The sequence below is a fragment of the Cebus imitator genome, unplaced genomic scaffold (genome assembly GCF_001604975.1).
Source record: "Cebus imitator isolate Cc_AM_T3 unplaced genomic scaffold, Cebus_imitator-1.0 Scaffold69, whole genome shotgun sequence".
Classification (NCBI taxonomy): Eukaryota; Metazoa; Chordata; class Mammalia; order Primates; family Cebidae; genus Cebus; species Cebus imitator.
Window position 1 is genome coordinate 2350125 of NW_016107384.1, and position 15284 is coordinate 2365408.

Here is a 15284-nt window from a genome sequence, read left to right on the forward strand (position 1 = left end):
TCTCTGTCGCATCCTCTGCCCACCGCCCCTTTCCCTCGCAGTTCAGCGCAGGGCGGAAGGTTTTCAGTCAGACGCCCTCGCCTGGCGGGAAGCCGGCTCCCGGCCCGCGCGTAGGGCGTCGTGAGGTAGTCTTTCCGCCCGGCTCCCCAGTGGGACGCTCCGCGGAGGCGGCCGAGGCGGGAATGTCTAGCTCCCTTACACTCTGAACCTTACCTTTCTGGCGTCTTCGCCCGGGAGGCGGCAGGGGGAGGCGGACCCAGCTGGCAGCAGGGGCAGGTCCTCGGCGCTGTGAGGAGGGGCTGGGCGTGCGCCGCCGCCGCCAGATTCGTCTACTCGGATGAGTCGGGACGAGAGAAAGCCCCGCCCCCGGGGCCCGCTCCCACTCCTGATTGGCCGGACCAGCCCAGGGTGGCCAGGCGGGGCCTGGGCCCGAGTCTCAGCTATAAAGACAGCCCCGGCATGAGAGCCGCTGCGAAGCTCTTTTAGTTCATCTGCTGGCCGGCTCTCAGCGTCCGTGGCGCCCCCTTTCCTCTTGTCTCCTAGCGCTCTCGACTACACCATGCCAAGGGGCTTCCTGGTGAAGCGAACTAAACGGACAGGCGGCTCATACCGAGTTCGGCTTGCAGAGCGTGTCTTCCCTCTGTTGGGGCCCCAGGTGGCGCCGCCCTTCCTGGAGGAGGCTCCCAGCGCCTCCTTGCCCGGTACGGAGCCGGAGGCGCCCCCGACCCAGGAGGAACCAGGAAAGGGGCTGACGGCGGAGGCGGCCCAGGAACTGTCGGGGTCTCCATGTCGAGCGGCTGGGGTGAGCCCGGGGGTGGGCGGGCGGGAAGGCGCGGAGTGGCGGGCGGGTGTCAGGGAAGGTCCCGGGCCCAGCCCCAGCCCCAGCCCCAGCCCCAGTCCCAGTCCCGCGAAGCCGGCGGGCGCAGAGCTGCGTCGGGCGTTCCTGGAGCGCTGCCTCAGCTCGCCCGTCTCCGCCGAGTCCTTCCCCGGGGGCGCCGCCGCCGTTGCCGCTTTCTCCTGCTCCGTGGCGCCAGCAGCCGCACCGACCTCGGGGGAGCAATTCCTGCTGCCTCTCCGGGCGCCGTTCCCAGAGCCCGCGCTTCAGCCGGACCCTGCGCCCCTCTCGGCCGCCCTGCAGGGTCTGAAGCGGACGGCGGGCGGCGAGCGCCGCGCCAAGGCACCCACGGGCTGCACGTCTGGACCCGCGGCCGCGGGAATCAAGAAGCCAAAGGCCATGAGGAAGTTGAGCTTTGCTGATGAGGTGACCACATCCCCTGTCCTGGGCCTGAAGATCAAGGAGGAGGAGCCCGGAGCGCCGCCTCTGGGGTTGGGGGGCAGCCGCACGCCGCTGGGAGAGTTCATCTGCCAGCTGTGCAAGGAGCAGTACGCAGACCCCTTCTCGCTGGCCCAGCACCGCTGCTCCCGCATTGTGCGCGTCGAGTACCGCTGCCCTGAGTGTGACAAGGTGTTCAGCTGCCCTGCGAACCTGGCCTCCCATCGCCGCTGGCACAAGCCGCGTCCCGCAGCTGCAAACGCCACCACAGCCTCCTCCGCCGACGGGAAGCCGCCTTCTTCGTCGTCTTCGTCCTCCCGGGACTCCGGGGCCATTGCATCTTTTCTGGCGGAGGGAAAGGAAAACAGCCGGATAGAGCGGACTGCGGATCAGCACCCGCAGGCCAGGGACAGCTCCAGGGCGGATCAGCACCAGGACAGCGCCGCAAGGCAGGGCCTCCAGGTGCTGACACACCCAGAGCCACCGCTACCACAGGGCCCCTACACGGAGGGGGTGTTGGGGCGCCGGGTGCCTGTGCCGAGCAGTACCAGTGGTGGCGGGGGCTCTGAGATTTTTGTGTGCCCGTATTGCCACAAAAAGTTCCGTCGCCAAGCCTATCTGCGCAAACACCTGAGCACACACGAGGCGGGCTCGGCCCGTGCGCTAACGCCGGGCTTTGGCTCCGAACATGGTGCCCCACTCGCCTTCGCTTGCCCGTTGTGCGGGGCGCACTTCCCGTCCGCAGATATCAGGGAGAAGCACCGGCTGTGGCATGCTGTCCGCGAGGAGCTGCTCCTGCCCGCTCTGGCGGGGGCTCCTCCCGAAACGCCGGGCCCAGGCGAGCCATCTGACAGTAGTGCCCAGCAAATTTTCTCGTGCAAGCACTGCCCATCCACTTTTTTTAGCTCTCCGGGGCTGACCCGGCACATCAATAAGTGCCACCCCTCAGAAAGCCGGCAAGTGCTGCTGCTGCAGATGCCACTGCGGCCTGGCTGCTGAGGGCCAAGAGACAAGGATGATTTCGAGGTTGGCCTTGCAGGAAACAGATGGGAATTTCTGTGGGGCTTTCTTCAACTTGCAAGTTTACTTTCATTTCTTCCTATGTTTTTTCTCCTAAAATTCTCCCTATAGTCAGTGATCCACCAGAAGAACGGACAGTGAAATGTAAAATCCCTCTCTAGAGCAGGTATGTATATGGTACAAACCCTTGAGATCAAAGACTGTCAGCTTTAAATCCTTCTCACTTTCCCTACTAAAATAGGACTTTTTTCCCCTTAAAACTCTTGAGACCCTAACGAATCCTATATGGTTTGTAATTCCTATGGAAAGTCGCGGTGAATGCGTGCATGTCTCAATGTCCACAAAGGGTTCTGGCTACTCTTTGGTAGTCACCATTTTTTTTTCTCTTGCCATCACAGGCGCCTATGTAGCTTCTGTCTCAATAGGGTCAGATATTTTGCATTGTATATTCTGTGAATTAAGTTATGTGATTGGTGCCAAACTTAAGGAGATTCAAGACCTGTGTCTGTGGGCAGAAAATGTAAGAGGTTTGCTGCTTTTAGGGTGTGTGGGGCTCTCCCCTGTAAACTTTCCTTTGCCCAATTATATGTACATTCTTAAGTTGGTGTTTGGAGGTGGGGAGGATGCTACTTGAGTTGAGACACCCCCTAAAATTCTCACCTTCAGCTGTTTTGTGTGCAGTATTCAGGAAGAGCTACTTCAAACCTTTCCTTAAATGGCTTTTTGGTAATACAGAAGTCGTTTCCTCAAGTTTGACTGTTTTAATGGGGTTTCACCCAAATTGTTCAATGCTTCTGCTGTAAATCTCATACTGTGTATTCATTATGAAAATATGTACAGCTTAAGGAAGATGTTAACACCGATAATCCACTAAGGCACTGAATGGCAATTTGCTCAATATTCAGTATTTTCTTTTCAGCAGCAACTTGTTTTTTTTTTTTTTTTGGTAAAGCATTTCAGTGTACATTCTGTACTAATTCCCTACTAGCCAGAGTTTGGGACACTGGCTGAGCCCTGCTTGACAGATAGCCCATATCTGTAAGATGCTTACCACCAAATAAATGTATATAGACTGTGCTTTTGTGTTCTGTGTTTGTCTTAAGAATACTGTTGAACACAGCCTATTTTCAAAGCTACATTTCTTAACTCCCCAATGTCATTATCCTGTTTTAGAATGTTAGTGACCCATTTGGATAGAATACAGACGGAAATATTGTATTTTGCAAATGAATGCAATGGTGCAGGAATGCAATGAAAAACTTTCCTTTGAAGTATGGCTACAAAGACTGAGCATCAAAAGGCAAGGGATATGTACTAGCCTTTAAATCTAAAAAAGACATCCCCCCAAAAAATGTCAACAGAAAATATATTTTAAATATATGTATGTATATATTTAGAGCTAGCGAACAGTGTTAGCTGAAGATGAAAAAAATATTTTAATGGTGCTAATTTCACTATTTCAGGTTTGTATTTTTACTCCATATTGTTATATATCATCAATCCATCAGATTTTTATTGATAGCACTTTAGAAACATGTATGCAGTTATTCTGATTTTCCTTTTTGTAATTCTTCACGTTTGCTGTAGGAAATTTTCTATATTGTTCAAGGACTCTTTATCCATTTGTTTATCTTTTACATCAGCTTACACAGGACTTTTAGTTTTTCCATTTATAAGAAGCAAAAAATTGAGTGCACAGAAGTTCTGAAAGGCTGTCTTAGAAAACTTGTCAGTACAAAGTTTTATTGCTGAATGTATATTGTAAAACAAAGTAAAATTTAAGAATTTAAAAAAAAAATGAAGCTGAACTAAACTAATGATCTAACCAACTGCACTGGGTGAAGTTTCTGGCCAGTCTTTATGAAGATGTAAAATTTCCTGTGTTTTTAATGCCTGTGGTAGGATCTCTGAGAAATACGTTGGAATGTATCTTGAAAAGGGAATTCCAGTTCATTTTCATGATTAACTAAGAATCTAGGTTCATGCTTTATATCTTCCTACTAATCATATAGCCCTGCTTATTCAAAATATATGAAATATAGAAGACAAATCAACACTCATGCATAGGAAGTGATAAGAATATTTTTATTGTATTATTAAATACCATGTCATCTTTTTCCCCCACTGCTACAAATTATAGATACTACATAAATGATGATACATAATTTATATTTTATGGTTTGCCAGTATGATATATTTACACATGCAGTTAGTACCAATGTCATGCTACATTTCCTCAGGAGATGCCCATTCAAAACAAAATGTGAGCAGCTTATCTACTGTAAGAAAATACTTCTAAAGGGTGGAATGTATATCAACCTGCACCTGCAAGTTCAGTATTAACAATTTTAGATTTAAGTTAGACTCCTGGGTCATATTCCTTTTCCTTTTTTTAATAATACACATAATTTGAACAACATATTTATATCAGAAAATTTTCTTTCTTTTTTTCCCTATCTTCTTTTTGGTGCTTAAAAATGAACACAGATACACCAGGATCTAGCAGTCAATAATAAAAGGCCACAATCTGAAAACAAATGGCATTTAACAGTGATACCACTTAAAATGCAAAACATTAGAAAAATACTTGGAAGCTAAACATAAATCAAAGTTCAGCACAGTGATTTTTCTAGTTATTGTATATAACATGGCATCACCCACACAGCCAATAAATGAGATATTGCTTTGGGAAGAAACGGTTAATACCAAAATGATTTCAGTTGGAGTTTGAGATGCTAAAGATCATTTATTTTGAGTGTTTTATTTTTTAACATAAATAATCTGTACACATTCTGTGCATTAACAGGTGCATCTTCTGCTATAACTTTACAAATGCTTAAATTTAAAATTTTACATTTGTAAAAAAATTATATATTTATTGAACCATAAAGTTGCAATGGGGCACAATAAATAAAATAATGAGACTACCTGTCCAATTATATTTTGGCTCAAAGTTAACCGTGAAATTAAAGATTAAAACCACTTAGACATAATTAGGAAGGTAAAGGGTGTAGAATAAAACTCTCCCCCGCCCTCAAAATATGGCAGCTTGGACTGTGGGAAAAAATGAAATAATAAATAACCCAAATTTTTAATATTAAGCTACAAATTATTTAAAATTATTTAAATCCAGTGTTTTCTCAAATACAGGAAGAAACATGCATGTTATGGCAGACATGAAGGCCTGAAAGGGTTAACCCTATGTTCGTGCTAAGGTGGCTACAGCTGATCACTGTTGGGCTGCTTGTCTCCTTAGGATTTATTGGCTGAGCCAGAGGAACGACGCAGCTTCATGGACATGCGGCTTTTGCTAGTTCGAGGAGACATTGGAGAGGCCAGGTCAGCCCCATCTACCTGCGTTGCTGTGGGAGTTTCACTGGGTAGAATCTCTGGGTAGGAGCCTGTAGGAAACAGGAAGAGCATTACTACAGTTATCCAGCCTCTCATCTCCTAAGAAATAATCCTTCTGCTACTAATCTGCAGCAAGGATCCCATCCCTTAATAAGGTCTTTTGAGGGAAAAAGCAAGCCCCAAACTTGCTTGTTACAATAGCCTATTAATGTATTTAAAACCCAGCAATCTGGTGACTCATGTCATTCTATTAGCAAAAAGCGCCAATCATCATTCCCAGGAGTAGAACCCTGGAAAAAGCAGTGGGAAGCAAAATCCTTGGGCTAGAAAGAACAAGAATCCAAAGCACCATTAGCATGCAGGGAAGGGCTCAGGAAGCAGGTGAAAAGGACCAATTCCTATCTCTAGGATTCAGGGTACAACCAAGAAAAGGGCCTTCACTACTTAAACTTAAAAAACAGAACCAAACAGTTCCAAACAGTTTTGGAACCATGGGTTTCAAAAAGGAACTCAGTTTCACAAGAGGTCCTTATAAACAAAACAAAACAAAAAAGGAACTCAGCATTATGAGATCATATATACATGCTAGGTATTTAAATAAGGTTTTAAGGAGGAGCAAGATAAATTTGTGGGCCAGGGGAGGAAAGGATTCTCATCTGAAAGTCAGTTAAAAAAAGGCAAACTGACTCCCCTAAAATGTCTTAATTTAAAAGAGATAAACAACGGTTTTCATTAACTTAAACTTTTGCAGGTATACTATTCAATAATAAGCAAGCAGGTAACCAGCAGAATTAGTAGATACACAATTTTTAAAGTAAAACAAAATCAAATGGGAAAGTTCTTTGCATCATTTATAAAGTAGTATTTTACCTCTGTACTTTATTTCTATGAATCATTCTCTAATATGCAGGAATACTATAGAACCTTGTACACTGTAGGCTCTCAAATATTTTCTAAGCAAAATGAGTCATTAATTAAAATCACATTAAAAATAAAAGTCCCTCAGGAAAAAAAATCTGAAAATAGAATAACACCAACAAAAAATTCTGGATATTTTAAGACATTTTAATCCAGATTTTCTGGGTCTTAAGTACATGAAAATTTTCTTTATGTGTGTTACAAACAAAAATACTACAGAGGTTGCAAGTTTAACTGAATATATACATCTCCTTACTTTACAGGGAGACTTGGCATATTTGTTAGCCAATGTAGCACCTCCTTGACACTTCAAACTAGGAAATAATTATGCTAGCACTTTCATATATATGAAATGTTTGTGCTTAAACTGAAGTTACTGAATGTTCATTAGAAAAACAAAAAGTTCAGTAAGGGGTGAAGATCTTTAGAGATGTCTTAAGCAATTAAGAATGTGTCTTTGGCTGGGCGGTGGCTCACACCTGTAATCCCAGCACTTTGGGATGCTGAGGCGGGCGGATCATCTGAGGTCAGGAGTTCCAGACCAACCTGACCAACATGGAGAAACCCTGTCTCTACTAAAAAACACAAAATTAGCCGGGCATGGTGGTGCATGCCTGTAGTCCCAGCTACTCGGGAGGCTAAGGCAGAAGAATTGCTTGAATCCAGGAGGCGGAGGTTGTGGTGAGCCAAGATTGTGCCATTGCACTCCAGCCTCGGCAACTAGAGTGAAACTCCATCTCAAAAGCAAAAAAAAGAAAAAAAAAAAAAAAGAAAAAGAATGAGTCTTTGTATGTTTTTTTAGAACACTTAAAACTCTTCCCGAAGATCTGAATTGGTTCATAGCAGACCCATACTGGAAAATTTACAAGAGAATATGAATCCATGGCCCCTTTAGGGAAGCACTGCAGATGGATGGGAGAAGGAAAGTGAAAAGCAGTTGCTCATGCTTTTCTGATATGCATATAATTCCCGGCCATCATGAGAGGCCCTCCCATTGCTGTTTACCTTGAGATGGCCAATGTTTTCTAGCGGAGGTTTTGGGAGGAAGAGGACTATCACTGCATTTCTTTCTTTGTTGTGAATGAAGAAATGGAGTAGCAAGCAGAAGAGAGAAAGCAAAAGAGAAGACAGTGCAGAATTTTATAGGTGTTAACTGAGGAGCAGAGACAGAGAGAGGAATAAAGGTTTTATCATGAAATATAATTGGGCATGCAATGAGTTAGGGTGATGGTTCACAATGACAATGCTTTGTAAATTCAAATGTTATACTTACCAACTAACAAAACAAGTTCAAATAGGAAAAAAGAAAAGAAGAAAAAATGTCTATGAGAGATTCTGTAAATATCTACCTTTTAAAGTGTTCACTGTACTGGTGGCATGTTATCCTAATCACTCAGACATAAAATCTCTAGAGCTGCATTGTCCAATATGGTAGCCACAGCCACATTAAGTTTAAAGTAATTGAATTTAAATGAATTAAATAAAAATTCAGTTCCTCAGTACACTGGCCATATTTGAAGTGTTCAACAGCCACACGTAGTTAGTGGCCTCCTCATTGGACAGTGCAGATATAGAACATTTCCATTACCATAGAAGATTTTATTAGAGAGTACTGTTCTACATTATGACAAACTCAAAGAATATTTTCCTCAAAAAAAATTCTTCCATGTCTTCCTCACTGCCTTCAGAGTGAAATCTCCCTTCCTCAACAGTGTCAAATTAGGATTTTTAGTGTGTGTGGTGTATAGTTATCAATATTTCCTAACAATTTAGCAAATTATATTTGTGGTAACATATTCAATATTCCCAAACTCTACAAATATTTTAGATGTTAAAAAAATGTATTAACAACCTACATTTCATTTCACATCCTATTCTACCTGTTGATTTATACTACCTGGGTCATAAAGAATGCTGATTTGTTTCTATTATTAATATATCCTCATGGATAAGGTTTTTAAAAGTACACATGGGCTCCTATGTTTCTGCATACTGTATCTGTTACTAACACTATTTTCAGTGCTCACATAGACTGTGTAACTTGATGGAATAATAAATTGATTCATATGTTGCACACTGATTACAATAAACTATTATTACAAATAACATAATGAATATGACTTTTGGGATGTACAAGGATTGCAAGAGGAAGCTCGAAAGATTGTTTTTTATTGTGGTTTTGTTTGTACTGTTCGGTGACAGGCATGACTGGCTTAAAGCTGCTAATTATTGGGCAAATATAGCCTTAGAAAATATTGTGTCTTTAAAAGCAATTTCAATTAATACTGAACTGCAGAGACGATGTGCTGTCTTAGAAAGAACACGGGCATAGACAGTCCTAGATTAAATGCTGACTCTGTGTCACTTTACTAGCTGTTTGATCTTGGGCAAACTGACTTGAGACATTTTCATATTTGTAAAATGGAGATAATACGTGCTATTTTGTCAAGTTGTCACAGGAATTAAGATTACATATGCAAAGATACTTACTGTGCACATAGTAGGTGCACAGTACGTATAGCTACATAATAAAGCTATGAAACAGAAAAATAAAAACTGATACATTTGGAATCAGAACAGACTAGGATTAGAAAGGGATAGAAATGATGAATATTTTTGAAGAAAATGACCACCTGTACAAAATATTATGGTTCAAATGTGAAAAGCACAGCATACCATTAAATTTAGTTTGAGGGAAATTTATCCTCTCTTATGTTGATAGTCCTATGAAATAGAACCTTATGTTAAAGGTTAAAGACTACTCAACCTTACTTTTAATATTTTTAAAGCTGGTAAGTGATTAAGATTAGCATGGATAGCACTGAATATCATAAGGGAAATAATGCAATTTATTTTTAATTTTTATTTATTTATTTATTTTGAGACGGCATCTCACTGGGTCACCCAGGCTGGAGTGCAGTGGCATGATTTCAGCTCACTGCAGCCTCTGCCTCCCGGCTGCAAGTGCTTCTCCTGCCTCAGCCTCCTGAGTAGCTGGGATTACAGGCGTGTGCCACCCTGCCCAGTTAATTTTTGTGTTTTTAGTAGAGATGGAGTTTTGCCATACTGGCTAGGCTGGTCTCGAACTCTTGGCTTCAAGTGATCTGCCTGCCTGAGACTCACAAAGTGTTGGGATTATAGGCATGAGCCACCATGCCTGGCCAGGAAATAACACAATTCAAAATAGTAGAGAAATAAAGACAAACGTGGTTTCATTTTAAGATATATTCAAGAACTACTAGTATTTCAGATTTAGAACAAATCAGGCCAAGCTTGTCATATTTTACTTCCTCCTTACAAATGAAAAAATGGGAAGAATAGATTAATTTGCGTTCATATGGATAATAACCGACAAAACTAGGATTTAAATCCAGAATAGTTTGATTTCAAACCTCATACTTCTCCCTGGGCAACCTTAAAGCTATATGGAAAAAAAAAAAAAAAAAAAAGAAAGAAAAGAAAAAAAGATTTTTCAATGGGTGGGAAAGTAAAATCCTTAAAATAAAAATCTTTAACAATTTATAATTGGTAAATATGACAGGTTATTGGGCAATATCTCTCTTTCTCGCTCCCTTCTCTATCGACAGCAGGAAGGGGATGAAAATACTTCGACTAAATGGGTAACTGTAATAGTTAAGATCATGCCCTCTGAAGTCAGATAAGTCTAGGTTGGAATACTAGCTTGATGAAGTATCAGGTGCTGGGTAAGCATTTTTTCTTTTAAATTTCATAGAACTGCAATGAAGATTAAATGAGGGAATGTATGTACAGTACTGAGCACAGTGCCCGGCACTCAGTAATAGCACAATTATTTTTAATACAAAAATTTCACATCTGAATAAATGTTCTATGTGGAAACTGAACCTAGAAGTTGTCACAAAAGGTTAGTGGGTCTTATTTAAGATTATTTTACTTGCCTCTTGGTGAACAATATATAAGCCAAATTTCCAAGTTTCAAGTATCAAACAGAATACATTTCACTGCTTATAATTTCATCTAATGATTAATAGGAATAGGAATCTGTTTTTAAAAACATTAACTAGCCAGGTGTGGTGGTTCACACCTGTAATCCCAGCACTTTGGGAGGCTGAGGTGGGTGGATAACCTGAGGTCAGGAGTTTGAGATCAGCCTGGCCAACATGGTGAAATCCCATCTCTACCAAAAATACAAAAATCAGCCAGGAGTGGTGGTGTGTGCCTGTAATCCCAGCTACTGGGGAGGATGAAGCAGGAGAATTGCTTGAACTCCTGAGGCGGAGGTTGCCGTGAGGCAACATCGCGCGACTGCAATGTAGCCTCTGTCTCAAAAAACGAAACACCAAACCACTAAATAAAGAAATTTATAGCTTATGTTATATACTGCAGGAAACAAATTTTCTTCTTCTTCTTCTTTTTTTTTTTTTTTTTGAGACAGAGTTTCACTCTTGTTGCCCAGGCTGGAGCGCAATGGCATGACCTTGGCTCACTGCAACGTCTGCCTCCCCGGTTCAAGTGATTTTCCTGCCTCAGCCTCCCAAGTAGCTGGGATTACAGGCATGTGCCACCACGCCTGGCTAATTTTGTATTTTTAGTAGAGATGGGGTTTCTCCATGTTGGCCCAACTGGTCTTGAACTCCTGACCTCAGGTGATCTGCCTGCCTTGGCCTCCCAAAGTGCTGGGATTACAGGTGTGAGCCACCCCGCCTGGCCAGGAAACATTCTTCTGTTGGCACTTACTAATATTTAGGATATTTATAAAACAACTATCTTCGGAGGAGCTAAAATATTTTCTTTCAGATCATTTCAAAGCCTTACTTTAAATAACTTTTAAAGAAAGACACTGAGCTAAAAAAGGTCACCTAAAGCAACAGTTAAATTTTGATGATCCATCTGACTCAAAGATTCAAAGAAATAGATCTGACCATCATAAATCCCATCCTATCTACATATGGGAATATAGATTTTGCAAATTAACAGCAAAACAGGTTAGAAGGTAGACTGGATACTACTCTATGTTTTCATAATCACCTAGATTATCTCTGAATTTGATGTCATAAAAACTATATTTGAATTTTATTAACTTTCATAGTATTCCTTTAAATAGAAACTCACATATTCCCTAAAAGTAATTATAAAAAATGTTATATCTGTATAGATATATGTGTTTGTGAATGAATATATGGGTATATATGAAGACACAGAGAAACATCTATCCTTTAATTGTTAAATAACTAAAATCTCTAACTTAAAGACATAATACTCCAAAAAATTATATTTTTAATGTTGAGAAAGTCAAACCAATTAATATTTTCTATATATTTTCAGTGAAACAGGATCCTGTTTCTCATTGACATTCTAGAATTTCTCTTGTTACAAAATAAAAAAAGATAATGTTGAAAAGACAATGTAACATTGGGAGAAATATGTACATATTGAACAAACAGTGTAATCTGGCCAAGAGGAGCAGTAATTTCATTTTAAAGTTTACAGTTAAAGGAGAGGTATTTGTAAATATGAAAAAACTTTAATAAGTCACTAAAACCTTTTGATATTTTCCACACACATGCCTGACAAAGATAAAGGGATTTTTTTCCTGTAATTTTTAAAAAATAAAAGACAGGAAAAATCTAATAATATTTTAACGTAGTTATGAAACATCAACAAAGTGTGACATCACGATATTTCCCTCAATGACCTTAGGGATAAAAATAATTTCCCTGAAGTATCAGTCTACTGCCACAGACAGTACATTTTGAGAAAATACAGTTATAAAATTTATGGATCAACTACGATGCATCAAAATCTTTCATATCTATTTTAATAATACTGAAAGTTATATGGAAAAATCTATTCTTGGATTTAAATGTCATCACAGTTGATATGTATGTTACCGTTAACGAGGAAGTGGGTTTTCAATAATCTTGAACGAAATTAAGAAATCTTAAAAAAATAGTATTTTTCTATAGTATTGGACTGAACATAATTATGTTATAGGGTTGGTTAGACAAAATATAATCACCATCCTGGCATTTCTTTAAAACTTAATTTCAAATTACATTAGTATTAATAAGTATTATTTTATATACACTGGGTGTGCACAGGATATCTAAAGTTGATTCTCAATTGCTATTATGGATCCATTTCTTCAATATGATGAACACATTTTATACTTATGCTAGAAAAAAGATTAAAAACTTTACACTATTATGTCATTTTTGCAAACCACTTTGACATAACTTTAAAGGGAGCTCTGTATGTATGGGATTTATGATAGAAAAATTAAGATTTGAGATAACTAAAAAAATTACTTTTCAGATTCCAAGTTTTTGATATTATAAGAGTAAATATTTCATTTTTATTTCTTGTTGAACTGAGAACCACTCTGATAAAAATTTCTGTCATAGCTATTAAAGTCTGCAAAACCTTAAATAGAAATGTATTTAGTAATACTGGCACAAGTTATTTACAAGCAAAAACACCCTTTTGAAAATTAGAGTGCATGTTAAAATTAGAGAATGGTTCTTAAAGGCAGTGACAACTTTTAAAAATTAACTGAAAAAATTTGTAGCACAATATTAGGTTTATGTTCAAATTCATATTTTTACTACTATTTATATTATCATAAATGTTATTTGAAACAACTTACACAATAATTTTGTAAGACACATTAAAAATGAAGCCAACAGAAACTTCACTTGGCTGCTGTAGCATCCTTTAATGTCTCAGAAGTGAGAATACTACTTACTTCTACAATACGTGGCCAAATGTGCAGGATAACATGCAAATATGAGGAGTACATTAAGATGACAAATATGAAAGAGTACAGCTGGTAAACAATGACACATGAGAACCGAACAGCCTTTATCAATTTAAGGGGAAACGTTAGTCCAAGTGTGGTATTATTATCAATATTTTTTACTTGTGCAATTTATAGCTTGACTCTATGATATGCAAGTGTTATTAATATTTCTTTTAATATAGTCTGACATTTTATCAGATCTTCTCCATTATTAAACAAGGAAATTGCCAGATATAATTAATTAGTTATTTTGCTGTTCATTAATTTATTTTTAATATTTCTCTTTTACCATCTTTTTAAATGCCAAACTAATTTTGGATAGTGTCAATCCACTAAAGTGAATCTTGGACTTTTTAATCTCTTTCGAAAGATTCAACCTGGTCTAATATGGTTTTCTCTTTGCTAGGTCTTTTAAAGTATTTGAAAGGGATCTAAGTGTTTTTGTAAAATTATTTTTTTAATGGCAATTTAATGATGACAGGATTGGAAGCTTTAATTTCATTAACTAAACCTCAATTGAGAATTACAGTAATTTTTTCCAAATAGCGTAGAAAAGAAGTGTTGTGCCTTTTGAATTTATTTAATATAAAGAAAACTTATTTAACACAAAGAAAATTTGAACGTTTATTATGATAAACTTCAAGCATATTATATTCTCTTTTCCTGCTTCCGTTGGATACCATTACAACAGTCATCTTTGTATTTCAGGTGCCTAGTGAAGTGCAAGGCACACAGAGAGTTACCATTTGATGAATTAGGATATCCAATAACAGTGCAACACATCACAAAATACAAAGTCACGCTACTTCAGTTCAATAGTACTACTTTTTCATGCTGAGAAACAGAAAAAAAAAAGTCAATATAACAAGGTATAACTAATTTCAATGAAGGGATTCTATTATCAGTTATTTTTCTCCCCAAACCATGTTAGTGTTTCATGCAGACCTGGGTTAGTCAGTATAATTCCGGAAAAAATTTAGTGACAATTTCTGAAATGTTTAGTATGAACCAGACAGTGTTAAGTTTACTTATTGTTTAAGTTACAAGCTTAGAGCTTGCTAATTTTGAAAAAAGGAAATGGGAGAACAGAGGGTGTTTTGGTTGACACTTTGTCTTACCTTCAGATAAACAGAACTGATATTTAATGATCTAAAGAGGGAAAATAAAATAAATGAAACAATCATAAGGAGTGCAAGATATTACAGAATAGGAAGGCCATGAGTCATTTATTTTCTTACTGATTTCTTCAAAATTAGTTAATTGTAAAATGCAGTACCCTCTTATAATCCTTAATTATTAAAATATTAAGTGCTTCTACATCTAGACCAGTTATTTTAGCTTTATCTGTAAAATCAGAGATGAGGGGGTAATATTCTTGGCCATAAAATTTGATTCTCTAAAATTGAGAGTGCGTGCTTAACTTGTATTTCTTTTGCAGATACTTCAGAAATGATTCCAGAAGATGCAAGAGTCACTGACCATTAGCTCAGATAAAATATGGTACATGTACTTTTATGAAGATTGTTGACTTTTTTAAGGAATTGCATTTAGGTAAAAGAAACCATAAATCAAATTTAAAGGCCAAATTCAAAAATTAAAGTGATAAAAAATTTGTACTTCATTATTAGAAATTTTTTCAAGCAAGTTTTTAGAACAAAAGGGTACTGCATTTCAAGCTTCAATAACAAATAACTAATACTTGCTTTTAATCTTACCGGCATCAGATGGTAAATGATGGTAGGGAGCTGGAGAAAAAACCTGTGCTGCAAAATCTTCAAATGTTGTTGGTTCTAAGTGGTGCTGGACAATTGTTTGCAGGTATCGTGCTCTCTCCTCATAGCTGATTTTCCTTTGGTTAAGGATAAACTTAAATGCAGCTTATACTGGAAAAAAAATCTTATCAAAAAGGACTGCTATGATGCTAAGCTATTACTTCTTAATAAA

At 39.1% G+C, this 15284-nt stretch overlaps 2 protein-coding genes across 2 annotated transcripts in view; one reads left to right on the forward strand and one right to left on the reverse strand.

Moving 5' to 3' along the window:
• The first annotated feature begins 244 nt into the window (after nucleotides 1-244).
• Nucleotides 245-3370, forward strand: INSM2 (INSM transcriptional repressor 2). The gene has a single exon (XM_017530825.2). It carries the CDS (start codon nucleotides 560-562, stop codon nucleotides 2270-2272), a length of 1713 nt encoding a protein of 570 aa, XP_017386314.1. The 5' UTR covers nucleotides 245-559; the 3' UTR covers nucleotides 2273-3370.
• A 987-nt stretch (nucleotides 3371-4357) lies between these two features.
• Nucleotides 4358-15284, reverse strand: part of RALGAPA1 (Ral GTPase activating protein catalytic subunit alpha 1) — a 285382-nt gene continuing 274455 nt past the window's right edge. Inside the window, exons 39-41 of the mRNA XM_037739396.1 lie at nucleotides 15056-15180; nucleotides 7836-7838; nucleotides 4358-5694 (exon numbers count right to left, since the gene is read on the reverse strand). Of these exons, the coding sequence (XP_037595324.1) occupies nucleotides 5546-5694; nucleotides 7836-7838; nucleotides 15056-15180 (277 nt within the window). The 3' untranslated portion in view covers nucleotides 4358-5545. The remainder of the gene's footprint in view (nucleotides 5695-7835; nucleotides 7839-15055; nucleotides 15181-15284) is intronic.